Source organism: Heloderma suspectum, chromosome 5, assembly GCF_057233095.1.
Source record: "Heloderma suspectum isolate Gila_16-S chromosome 5, 16-S_ref, whole genome shotgun sequence".
Classification (NCBI taxonomy): Eukaryota; Metazoa; Chordata; class Lepidosauria; order Squamata; family Helodermatidae; genus Heloderma; species Heloderma suspectum.
Genome location: NC_139462.1, coordinates 215336981 through 215350779, shown reverse-complemented (window position 1 = coordinate 215350779; position 13799 = coordinate 215336981). Strand labels below are relative to the sequence as shown.

At 40.8% G+C, this 13799-nt stretch overlaps 1 protein-coding gene across 23 annotated transcripts in view; it reads left to right on the top strand.

Moving 5' to 3' along the window:
* The window catches only part of ZMYND11 (zinc finger MYND-type containing 11), a 120552-nt gene extending 109932 nt beyond the window's left edge, over positions 1-10620 (top strand). For 18 of the 23 annotated variants that reach the window (XM_084859272.1, XM_084859259.1, XM_084859268.1 and 15 more), the window contains 4 exons: positions 173-241; positions 1331-1603; positions 2655-2840; positions 9631-10620. In XM_084859272.1, the coding sequence (XP_084715398.1) occupies positions 173-241; positions 1331-1603; positions 2655-2840; positions 9631-9753 (651 nt within the window). In that variant the 3' untranslated portion in view covers positions 9754-10620. The remainder of the gene's footprint in view (positions 1-172; positions 242-1330; positions 1604-2654; positions 2841-9630) is intronic. The other 5 variants (XM_084859274.1, XM_084859265.1, XM_084859266.1 and 2 more) reach the window with 1 other exon arrangement.
* Positions 10621-13799: the final 3179 nt, after the last annotated feature.

The window sequence follows — 13799 nt, the reverse complement described above, 5'->3', positions numbered from 1 at the left end:
TATAGAGAGAAATTAACTGATATTAATAAGCATTTATTTTTTAGGTTGCATTTTGTTATATCAGTCGACATTTTGTTGTTGCAAAAAACAGTCATTGTTTATTGGCAATTCTGAACTATTGTTTTATGGCATTAGCATTAATACTATATTATTTCTTCAACAATATCCCCAGCTAAAGGTTACTCAGGAACCAAGAGCAAAGAAAGGAAGACGTAATCAAAGCGTGGAACCCAAAAAGGAAGTAAGGAACAGCATGACATTTGGTGCATGCACCTGTGGATAAGGCGGAACAAATTTGCAGAGGCATCCTTTCTTATCATTCACAAATCCAGTTTATGCCTTATCTTTACTGAATGTGTGAATGGCAGAGAATTGATCACCATTTCTTAAAGAGTGCATTTGAATCTGTTGATGTAAACAGAAGCTTCTTTTACCAACATACTGCTTTAATGTGTCTTACATATTGGTCCAATTTGGAACTTTTTAATATAACTTCTATGTCAATAAATAAAACTTGCTGACATTTAATTAGGAATTGACTGCAAAAATTAACTTTATCTTTGTCAGTTAAGTGACCAGAAAGCACAAAATTCCACAATATAATATTATATGGTCTGGTACAGATGTAACCCTGCCATTTTCTTAACCATAGTTAAGAGGTGGAGAGCAGGCCATGGGCTCATGCACTCCCTTCTGACTTCTCCAGTATGACTTCCCCTTGCTTCCCTTTTTTTGTCTTAACCACGGTTTAGCACTATATCTGCACCAGCTCTAGCCATGGTTAACCAGGGTTCCTATCTTAACCAGAGTTTGAAACCAGGTTTGGAACAGGTTTGCAAAAGGGGGGAAAGGAGTGCACAAGCCTGCAACCTGCTCCTTATCTCCTAACTATGGTTAAGAGATTGACAGCAATAAATAAATGTGTGTGTGTGTGTTAGTAGTGCATTTGTACATGTGTATTAGTTATGCACGAAACTCTAATTTCTATGCAGCCAGAGTCAGAGATACCTAGTTTTCCATTCCGAAAGAACAGAGTGCTTATTATTACTGTATAGTAATTTGGCAGGTTAATTCATTCCTACACTAGACGTGATTTCTTCCCGTCCTAATCAGGTAGTTGGGTACCATTGGCATGGTCATCTGTGTTAATCTTGTAACACTGTAATAGTATATAGCCTTACCCTTTTATCTTCAGAGGACACTGCAAGGGTATGTTTATACCTAATTTATACACTGCTTCAATGTATTCCATTCTTTATCTGTGAAACCCAGATTATTGTGGTCATCTTCATTAGCCATTAAGATGAGTCATTTTGCTGGTTCTTCCTAGGAGCCAGAGCCTGAAACTGAAGCAGTTAGTTCAAGCCAGGAAATTTCCACAATGCCTCAACCCATTGAAAAAGTTTCAGTCTCAACCCAGACCAAGAAATTAAGTGCCTCTTCTCCAAAAATGCTGCATCGGAGCACCCAGACCAATAACGACGGAGTGTGTCAAAACATGTGCCATGACAAATACACCAAAATCTTCAGCGACTTCAAAGAAAGAATCAAGGCTGATCATAAGCGGGAGACTGAGAGGGTTGTGCGAGAAGCTATTGAGAAGGTAACTCGCACCACCATTGAATTTTACACCGACATCATAGGGGGCAGGGGTCCCTTCAGAATGTGGTCACTGTTCCACATATGGGTGATCACCTCTGGCCGATCACTTTGCAGGAGAACTCTTCTAAAGAAGAGGATGTTAGACAAGACATCTGAGGTCCTGCTGCAAGGATCTTGAGCCCTGTGGGCATGCCCATATATAAAGGTGGAACCATACAGGATGCTACATTTAAAGAGATCTGGTGTAGACTATGAGCTGTTGAGCTAGAAGCCCGCCCCCCCCCCGCCCCCCTGGCTTTAAATCTTGCTTCAGCCTTCTACAGCACTCACTAGCTGACCTTAGGCAAACCTCAGCTCCCTCATTCTCATGTAAGAAATAACAGCCACAGATAAGTTGTTTGTTTCCAGTGGTAGGTCTGTTCAGATATAGTCGACTCCATAAAAAAAATTATAAATCTTCAAAACAGTTTGATTTTTTTTTTAAATCCTGTGCAAGTTGTTACAAGGATATTATGTAGCGTTCTTTTCAATCAGAAACGATTTCAGTATTTTTCTAAGATTCTGCCTGCACTTGCTTGAGTCAGGGGTGTTATAGGGTGGGGTGCCCTGCAACAGGAAGTGCCTGTTTAAAACTGGAGAAATGCAGCTGTACATCCACCCACATTCCAGATTGCACAGATCAGTGGTACACCTGATGCGATTTGCACATTTACTCCACTGCAGACACCGCTTGGGGAAATCTCAAAGATCTTTTGTCAGGAATGATTCAGTGCAGTTGATCCCTCCAAACCATGTGTCAGCTTTGCCCCAGTGACCCCGCTGTGATGCCTGCTACACCAGTTGGTATCCTAGGAGAACTCCAGTGTCGCTAGTGGTAACATTTCCACCTACATGAACATAAATGCACTGTGAATCAAGGGAGCGGTGGGGACCAGCTCCACCTTGGAAAGCAATGGATAATGTGATTTGCTTTTAAAATCGACTGGTGTAGATCATGTCCTATATGGTGATTTGTTTGCCATTCACTCATTCACCTGCTTCTTTTATTTCAGCTCCGTACAGAAATGGAGGAGGAAAAAAGGCAGGCTGTGAACAAAGCTGTTGCAAATATGCAGACAGAGTGTGACAGAAAGACGAAGCAGGTGAAGGAGAAGTGCAAAGAGGAATTTTTAGAAGAAGTTAAGAAGCTAGCCAGCCAGCACAAGCAACTGATTTCCCAGACCAAGAAGAAGCAGTGGGTAAGCATCACTAGCCATAAATCACTAACCCTTGCATGTGGTGGTGTTATCAGGACTGATGGATATATATGATATATATGGCATGAGCATTTTGTGGTCTGGAGGCTACTTCTGCAGATGCATGGGGAACATGTCAGGCTTTTTCTTTTCTCCATTACCTCTGCTGACTCTGCACTCTTAGCCTTGGGATCATTGTTTGCTTTCCCTTCTAGCTGAAGGTTATCTTCCAGTTGTTTTGCAGCACAACCATTTTACAAATCTCTGGTGCATCCTTCTTTCCACTTGGTGCTTGCTGTAGTTGAAGCAGATTGTTCTCCACCATTTTTTAATTATTATTTTATTAGTAGATCTCTATCCCACCTTTTTTTCATTCTGCAGCTTACATGGTCCTCCTCTCAGTTTTATCCTCACAACAACCCTGTGAGATAGGTTAGGCTGAGAGTCAGTGACTGACCCAGTGACCCAGTCCAACACTCAAAGTCACCCAGTGAGCTTCATGGCCGAGTGGAGACTAGAACCCAGGTCCCAGTCCAACACTCTAACCACTACACCACACTGGCTATCACACTGTTAAGCATTATCTTCCTCTGTTCAGTTGTCATAATGACCCAGAACAACAAGGCAATTAGAGTCAGTGTTACTGCTCCAACAGCAACCACTGTTACATATGTGGTTGTCAGGCTTCATCAGGATTCTGCTCTTGGGTGGTAAGTGTGGAGACAACGGTTTGGTCCAGACAGGCAGTGCTTAGGCTGTAGCAAACAGATCAGGATCCAGTGGGTCAGAGGCAAGGGTGGGATGAGTTCCAGAAAAGATAGTAATGCAAGGCAGTGTTGCTACTCAAGAACAAGTTGCTCAGACTGAGGAACCAAGCCTGGAACAAGTTGTATATAGGTACCCAGGCCATTATTGGTTTCTTAGGGCAACTAATCCAGCTAGACTGACTGTTCGTTATATGGCACTGAGACACAGCAGAGATCAGACCGCTAACTCCTGCCGCCTAAGAGCTGCCCCAGTTGCTTAAGGGATAAGGACATTTTCGGAGCTTCAGAAATTTACAGTGGCTGCATGCAAAATTTGTAAAAATGCACAGAAGAGTGAACAAGTATGGTGGCAGGAGAGGCAATTCACAAATAGGCCATTCTAAGGACTTTCAGCCGCTACAGAGCCATATATATCAGTGTAACTCTGCACGCATCATACTCTGCAATAGCTGCTTATAATGGGATTTCCCCATACAGCATAGCATAGTTCCCCTTGATTCGCACATGATGCTGCTGTAGCTATACTGGCACAAATTCTGTAGGGATCTTTAATCAGTTGGATCAGGATATGAGAATGTCCCTATTTCTCCCTTTAAAGTATCTATTACCTATTACGGACATGTAGAAAGACTCCTCTTTTTTTAGAGTTCCTCATCTGTCCCTTCCACCCCTCATCACCATACTTAGTCGTCTCTCTGACCTACAGCACTATTGACACATGAAGCACTATTTTACAGCATGATCAGTTTGGCCTGAAAGCTACAAAAAGTGGTGACATCCTATGTTCCCTCTACCTTCATTGTACTTACTTAGCTTACAGGACATGGACACCATTATATCCAAGAATTATAGGGGCATATTCAAACTGAGTTTCACTGCTTTAGCTTTATTACAGTCTCTGGGCCTGATCTTGTCTAGTGTGTAATATGGAAATGCTGCATTTGTTTGTTTTTTTAGTTGTGATTTGATTCAGAGGATGTAGACTGTAATGGTCCCCAGTGGTTCCCAATTAACTAGTTCAGAAAATCCAGAAATAAAGATTGCCAGGGGATAGGCAGTTGCAAGTGCTGTTGGAGATAAACTTTCCTACAATTCAGTCTTAAAGGGGAACAGGAGGAAGTCAATGCTTTTACTGCTGACATGAAGATCCTTATATTAGATAACATGCTGGCTTTCAGGTTAGCAACTCTCATGGAGATCCTATGTGTCTTCATATTAATGGGTTAAGCATGTGAATCTTCTATACATGAGAGGCAAGATTCAAGTTAGAGGAGGAAGGGGCTCGTGGTGCTTTGCCACAACCCTAATTCCAGCTTCCCATGCTTAGCCATGAAACCCCCTTACCAACACGTTAGAACCCTTGGAGACAGTGTTAATGCTGCCATCTTTCTAGGCCATTTAAAATGCAGACATGCAGAATACACATTAAACCGCAGTGAAATCCTTGGTTGCTTAGGTCTACAGCAGAGGCCCTGCTGAAGTGTGTAGCTGGGAACATGGGGCACAATTTTTACAGTGGTGGGGTCCAGACTCTGAAGTCTCTTTGCTGGGGAGCTCATTTCACCCTTTCTTTACCTTCTTTTAGATGCCTGATTTAAGATGCTGCATTCCAGTTCACATATGACCTGAATGGCCACTGACTTGCCCCTGTGGTTTATTGCCCTTTGCTCCTTTGTTTTCATGTTGTTTTGATGCTGCTCAGATGCTTTTGCTGCTTTTATTCTTTTGTTGGCCTTGCGGTATTTTTGCATTTTTGTCTTGATCGATTTTTATCATTCTTTATAAGCCACCATGGATGGAAAGGTGGGATTAAAAAATTGATACATTAATTAATATGGGGAAGCTTGGGGGGCAGTTCTGAAATGGGTAACCCTTAGGCCCTCCTGTGTCATGTCAGGGTGTCTGGAGCAGTGAGAGCCACCACCCTTGTATTCAACTCTTGCCCTTCTTGGCTGATGACCTCGGCTAGGATGGGACTTGATGCTATGGCTAAGGGAAGTGATTAATGCCTCTTTGTGGAAGGGGGTATTCCCTCTTGCTTAAAACAGGCAGTAATAAGAATTTTATTAAAGAAACCTTACCTTGACCCAGGAAATCTGCCTAACTATAGGCCAGTCTCAAATGTACCATTATTGGCTAAGGTGATCAAGAAGGTGGTGGTGTTGCAACTCCAAATGCATCTAGATGAAACTGATTATGGACCCGTTTCGATCAGGCTTTTGGCCAGGATATGAGACTGCTTTGGTTGCCTAGGTGGATGACCTATGCTGGGAACTGGATGGGGGGAGTGCAACCCTATTAATTCTCTTAGACATCTTGGTGGCCTTTGATACCTTCAAACAGTATAGGTTATAGGAAACCCTCTGCCTCTCTCTTTCTATCTGTGTGTGTGTGTGTGTGTGTGTATACACAAACACATACACACACACAGGTGTGTTAAATATACAAACAATTCTAATATAATTTAAAAAAAAATTAATCAAATATTACAAACTAGGTTAAAAAATCTATAAACAGTCCTCAAGTGTTCCCTACATACATATTATGATAATTGGTATCAATACCGGGCTATACACACTTTACAATAGTGTGTATAGCCCCTATTCCATATGCATTTCGACCTAGACGGTCTTCATCAGTGGGAAAAATAAACACAAATTGCAGCCCATGTAATCACCTATTACAACTAATATCTCATAATTGCAGAGATTCTACATAAAACCTGCAAAACAAAAATAAACAGATTTAAATATAAAAAATTATTACTGACTCGATTAATAAAGTAGCTGAAAAATAATAAAAATAGTATATTTACCAACCGTTTTTAAACTAGTAGGATTACTGGCTTCTCACCAAACGTTACATATGTATGTCTGCTGAATAGGCGAGTATAAACATTTTGTCCCGTACCTAAAACATAACATGGCAAAACGCCTGATAAAAAATCCCCAGGTTATCACACCACAATAAAAAAACCCTTACAGCAACAAGAGCAACCCATCAGCTAAAACCCTTACAACTTTCTTACCCGAGACGGTAAATTTCTTCCATCAGTGTATACAAAGCAGGACTGTATCTAGCTCTATTTTAAGAAAGAAGAGATTTTTAGCACTATGTCCAACTCCACCATGTGGCTTGAACACTGTGAGTAGCCTTCTACTGTTGTAATCTGGGTTTCTAAATAAAAGCCTTAATCAAGGCTCAATGCAGGTGCATTATCAATTTGGCAAAGGGAGAGTGCCCATAATTACCTAATACTGAATGCATTACTCCCAAAGTCAAGGAGCCTGAAGAGATTTTAAAGCCACATACATACCAGGAAGCCAAAAAGATCTTACACCCATGTAAGATCTTACACTCTGTACACAGAGAACAGCTGCTTACAAACATGGTACAAATAAAATAATCCTAAATATACAGTCAAAAAATCTATATTGCTAAAATACAACAAGCAAGTAATAGAATAAAACAATGGCAAGTCTAATATAAAACTGATTAGAAAATTGGCACAAAGGAAATTACAGATATGGCACGTTGCCCATAAGGCAACATAGTTCTTAATGTATATATCCAGAAAGTTTCCTTTCTTCTCAATAGATGGTGTAGTCTAGTTCCACAACCCTGAACCTTTTCAGTAATCTAGAACTTCGAATAATTTTCATCATGTCCCATGTCTGTGAAATGTTTCACTATAGGGGCCTGTAATCTTCTGGAGTGGATGCAGCTCTTAAATTCACAAATTCTTATTCTGACAGCTCTGGTAGTCATCTGGTAAGCCTTGGGGTGGGGGTGGGGGGATGTGCTGTTTTGTAGTGGTTCTGGTCCTTTCGGTCAGACTGTGCCCAGAAGGTGGTGCTGGGGGATTACTGTTTGCCTCCACAGCCTTTGGCCTGTGGTGTTCCACAGGGTTCTATTTTGTCCTCCATGCTATTTAATATTTACATGAAAACTGTGGGAGAGGTCATTCAGAGCTTTGATGTAAGGTGCCACCAATATGCTGATGACACCCAGCTCTACTGCTCTTTGTCAGCTAACACCAAGGAAGCAGTGGAAACCCTTGAACATTGCCTGGGTTCAATGATGGGCTGGATGAGGGTGAACAAGCTGAGGTTAAACCCAGGAAAGATGGAGGTGATGTTGGTCAGTAGAAAGACTGACTCATGGATTGGAATTCAACCTGTTCTGGAAGGGGTTAACGGAGCTGTTACTGCAGGTGTGCAGATTTCCTCTCCATTTACTTCCCAACCATTAAATTTATGCAAAATTCCCCTCCATTTACTTCCCAGCCATTAAATTTATGCAAAATTCCCCTCCATTTACTTCCCAGCCATTAAATTTATGCAAAATTCCCCTCCATTTACTTCCCAGCCATTAAATTTATGCAAAATTCCCTTCCATTTACTTCCCAGCCATTAAATTTGCACACATTCTTTGTTGTTTTCTTTGTTGTTTTCACAACTGTCAGGGAACCACAGTAACTGTAACAATAAGTGCTCCAAAAAAGAACCTCGAAAAGGGTGGGGGCATGATTAGGGATGTCAGAGAATTCCACCGCGGACTCAAATGAGGCTGGATTCCAAGGAATCCGACCTCCAGATTCTGCGGCGGAACAGCACCATTTACCTCCAGCTCTGGAGGATTTCATCCGGAGTGGCTCCCCAGGTCCCTATACAAGGCGATACGTTAATGGCAGCTGCCATTAGCCTATTGCTGGATCAAATACAGATGCAAATGGTGTATTGTATGCCACTTGTGGCTGTAAAGCACTGATTTTGACCTAAATACAGCTGGAAACGGCTGCAATTAGGTCAAAGGCAGCCACCATTAGCGTATTGCCATATAGGGAGCCGGACAGCTGCTCCGCGAACTGCCCTGGACGTGGAGCAGCTCCAGAGGATTTCGAGGGCCCTGAGCGGCACGGAGGGCCCCTCTACAAACTCCGCCGCCCTGGACCAGAAGGTAGGGGATTCATACATCACTAGGCACAATCTTCCCTTTCTGGAGTAGTTGGAGACTCGGGGAAGTCTCCAACTACTCCAGTTGAAAAGGTTGAGGGCACTAAGAAGTGTCAGTTCAACACTTAAAAGTGACAGGATCACATTGCCAAAGGGGTGATATTGTCCTCTCTCCCACTTTGGTGCACCTACCTTTGCTGTTTTTCCCCCCTTATTGATGCTTTTCGATTGACAATTCAGCAATTGGTCCCTGGCAACTGTGTACAAATCAACCTATATGCAGTTTTTGTCAGTTTCCTTATATATTGCCTACTCCTCCTTTGCACTCCCTTTGACAGCTGAAACGTACAAGGAAATTGACCTGACAAGACTGCACACATCAGGCAGCCATAAGAGCACACTTGTGAAAGACCGACAAAAAAATAAATAAAACAAAATTATGAACACATTTGTGCAATTTTGGGGGACTGAACAAATAATTTTAAAAAGGGTGGCAAACCAGTGATGGTCGCTCCAAAGTGCTGCTTGGGCATCAGTGGAGGGCCTGTCACTGGCGGCGGGAAGGCTGAGGTTGTGAAAAGCGGCAGGGTTTCTTGCTGCTCTTGCCAAGTGGCAAGATTCTGTAGCAGATTCCTCACAACCCACAATGAAATTGGTTTCCAGAGTTCTGATGACATGACAACCCATTGTGGATTGAACTATACCTAGAATAATCCATGGGTCATCAGGGTGGCCTGTTGCCAAAAAATAAGCCACCCTGTAGGAAGCAGTCTGGGTTTGGATGACACAACAACCCATTGTGGCTAGTTACCCATGATGGGTTATCATGTTGTGCGAACCCAGTCAGTGTGATACGTTGTGAGTCAGCCCTAAAGCTATTTCTATACCTAATGCCACCAGATAGAACTGGTGGGATTGTTTCAGACTTGCAATGTTTTCCAGAAACCGATACTGAGAGAGTAGGTGTTGGGCCAACAGAGGGAAGCTGTAAGACAAGCAACAAGCAAGGAGGCGAAGACTGTGTGTGCCTGATTATAATTCCATGTTGTTTTTTCCCCTTTCTCACCCCAGTGCTACAACTGTGAAGAGGAGGCCATGTATCACTGCTGCTGGAACACTTCCTATTGCTCCATCAAGTGTCAGCAGGAACACTGGCATGCTGAGCACAAACGCACTTGCCGCCGAAAAAGATGAAAGCTCCCTTCCCCTGCGAAGGAGTCACCCTGATTTAGTGCTGTCCTCTGACGCAGCAGGTTTCTTTTTTGAGGGGGAGGGTGTTTTTGCAGTTTGTTTCGAAGGGGTTGGAATTGTTAGAATTCGCTCCCCAGTTTTATTTTTTGCACCAGCCTTTAAAACACTTTTTCGTAAAGAACTTTTTGCACAGTTAAATTTCAGTCTTGTATTTTAATGCTCCACTCAAATTGTTCTCCCTTCCCCTTTTTTGTGACAGTAAGGCAATTTGAATCTCTGCTGGAGCACATTACTTTTTGGTAAATTTTAACCTAGGAGATTTGTTGAGTTTTCAGCAAATTAAAAAAAAATAAAGCAAAGTTTTTAGGTTTCTTAGAGACTAAGAAATATAATGACAGGAGCATTTTAAAGAGATCTGAATGTAAGAAGTTTAAAATTGTTTAGAAAAGAAGAAAAAAGCATACTACCTGGATGTAACACTTACCTGTTAATCACATGAGCTGGTTTTGTTCAGCTTAATTTACTGTTTAAAGGCATTATCTATTGGTTTGTACCAGTGGGTATATGATTGAATTTGGGAACAGGGTTGACACAGCAGGTGCTAGTCCTGCATATTTTTTCTTAAACTTTTTTTCCCCAATTGTGTTTGTTTCATTATTATTTTTTCAATATATAGCTTTTATAACAAAAAATATTAGCTTTGATCTTATCGCTTAAAAATCACAGGGGACTGCGGTAGCCTTTTGCTGAGCCAGATCTTAGAGGGAAAAAAATATTTAAATTTTAAATTTACATTTTTGCACATTTCATCCTTCTTCTTACATGAATGCTTGTAAAAAAAAAAAAAGCCAAAAAAGGAAAAAAAAACACCCAGTTTTACATTTCGTCATATATGGAGCTATAAGGATGAGGCATAAGAAGAAAACAGGCTTAATAATTTGTTCCATTACAGCCCTCTTCCCTACCATATCGAATGTTACATTGCTTACTCAACAGTAAATTAGTTAAAGTTGGGGGATGGGGAAGCACTTAAGTTTCACAGAAGCAGTTATGTCTGTAATAATTGGTTATTGCCATCTCTATACTTAGAATGAAGAATAATGCATGTTAATTTTCCTGTATTAAAGATGCTGTGATTTGTAAAAAGTCTGTCTTTTGCGGAATGTCTGGATAAAGAAGCGTTACCAATAGGAATGGATCGATAGTTGAAAACTGATTTCCCACCCTCCTTCTTTCCTTCCTCTTGTTTATTTTATGTATAGGTATATATATAAATTGCATCCATGTTCAGAGACAATTTTTAATAATAGGTGTAAAGTTTATTTAACCAACTTTTTCTTTTAAAGTGTCTCACCATTTAAGGGTCTTTCAAAAAGGTGGTCTTCGACTCAACTAATGCCCGTTAATCATTTAGCCATTTTTTCAAGTTAGAAAAATAATTTGTAAATATTTATTTAGACCTTGGATATTTATTGAAAGCGATGACACAATGGAATAATGGGAATGGAAGAACTGGGAGGAAAGGCTTTTTTTTCTTAGTTTTTCTGGATTTTGTGAGGGTCAATATGAAGATTAAGCTCATACTAAGCTTCTGTGATCTGTCAGTACAATCCAGATCATAAACGTACAGTGGTGATTGGAATAGAGTAGATGCTACCAGATAATTTCCAGGACAAATTTCCAAAATTCAGACCACATAGTCTGAATTTAAATTGGACACGGTAGTAAGATGGTAAATTTATCCCTAATCCAGAGATCGTTTGCATGTGCAAATATGTATATGGGTCTCTTACATGCACAAGCTGCCCCGTTCAGTCTGGTGAGAAAAGTACATTCACATATGCATAGGAAAGCACATGTCAACTTGCTTCCTCCATTGAAATGAATGGGTAAGCTATTACTGGCAGGAGAACTCCATACAAGCATTGGAGCTTCTAGGCTCAGAAAAGGATGCTAGCTTGGAGTGATTATCTCCTAACCTTGGGACCTAACATCCTTAAGAAATGAGTAATTAGCTTTTGTTGCTCTGTGTTGTGACTGTAAAGGAAGCCATCACCCCAGTTGCAAGTGCAACAAAGAATACACCCTTTGATTATTTTACAGTTTCAAAAAAACAAAAAACTTCGGTCCAACCCTATAAAAGCAAGTTTTTGTGAAAACTTTTTTTGGTGTAAAAGCATTCCAGGATATGTAATATTTAACTGATAGCTGCATGGAAGTAAGGTTCGTGTTCTTTTGGCTTTTTTTTTTTTTTGTCTCTGTTGACACAGTTGCACATTTTCAAGTTACTACAGCGTGAAAACTGCGTGTTTTTTTAAAAAATCAACAAAAGAACAGCAACAAAAAAATTGTGGCCTGGTTTTGTATAAGTTTTAGGGGGAAATATCAATTGATTTAGGAATCCTGATTTTAAAAATACTTTTTTTCTGCAAATCATAAAGCTATATTAAAGTGTTGAGCTTAGCCACTATGCACATTGTAATTTACTCATTGTGGCTGTCCAGTTCTATGATGCATTCTGGCATTTTGTAAGCTGCTCTGACTAGCAATATATAGAGTCATTAAATGTGTTAACATTGGTTAATAAATGTATTTGAAAAGGCAACAACACTTCGTAGTTTTCCTGTGTTATGTTACTGTTGACCTTTTGCATGAGCATACTAACACTGACCACATTCACACTCTTAATGCCTGTTCTGCTTTCATGGAGGGTGAATGCAGGCTAACTTGCTATTCATGTGACAATTATCACGGGTTAGCCTGGTTGTTTTACAGTCCTATTACAGAGGTGATGTAGCGTTGCTTATTCCCACTGATCTCTCAGCCTCTACTGTTCTCTGAATCCCATCTAAGATGGACCAAGGAATGGGGAAAGAAAAAAAAAGTACAGTTATAGACGTTTCTGAGGTCTGTTGTAGGCTTCATTTGGACCCTGCTTTATGCTGACCACGTCATGAATACCCTCATGAGTTTGCCCTTCTCTTCAAGTTGACCCTGCTTGGTAACCAAGGGGAGATTCTGCTCCAGGAGCAAGGATTACCCCACCAAAATAGCACTAATAGCAAGTTGTCACAGATAAATTCATATTTTCCCTTAGATTGTTTCAGGTGCATATATATTTCCCCTTACACGGAAGTCCGCTGCCTCAGGGCATAGTTTCACTCATCATTACTGCAATTCAGCAATATTATTTATTTATTACATTTATATCCCGTGTTTCCTCCAAGGAATTCAAGAAAGCATACATAGTCCTCTTCTAGCCTTTTATCCTTGCAGCATCCCTGTGGAGTAGTTTGGGCTGGGTGATAATGACTGGCTTTAAGTAGTGATGCATAAACATGCAACGTTCCAGTTTACTGAGGTTTTTCAAATTCTTCCTCAAAACTTGTTTCACCTCATTTGCATTCCCAAACAAGAGTGTCTTTTTTCGATCGGGAACAATGCGCATTTTTTAAATTGTGCAATTTTTCCCAATTGGGAAATGCATATTTTTCCAAGTAAAAATGTGAAATGTGAATTTCCCCCATAGGCTAAAGCATGAAAATGCAAATTTGGGGTCATGGGGAGAGACTGCACATATGCACATTTTTCAGAAGTCTGCATTTGCGCAAGTGTGCACTTCAGAATGCAAAACAAGTTCAGGAAATTGCAAAAATTTCCCAAGAATGGGGTTCCTGGTCACATTTGGGGTTGCAAATGGGACATGGTCACATGATTTGCGAACAGGAACAAAATTCTCAGGCATGCCTAGGCCTAAGTCACCCATTGAGCTTCATGACTATGTTTGAAATTGGTTCTCTCCTGTCTTAGTCCGAAACGCCAGTCACTACACTGACCCCATAATGGCAGGAGTTGCAGTGAGTTTCTATTGATTTCCCTTAGATGGTTCACAATCCCCAGCTTTTGTCTTCTCTTCTTTCCTAGCGCTTAGTTGATCATGTGTTTGGGATTTTCTTACTGCAGTTTTAGAATCCTCTGCCAAATGTAGCTCTGTTGAATATATTCACATATGTGATCCCTATACAGACACATCTGCTTTCCAACTGTGT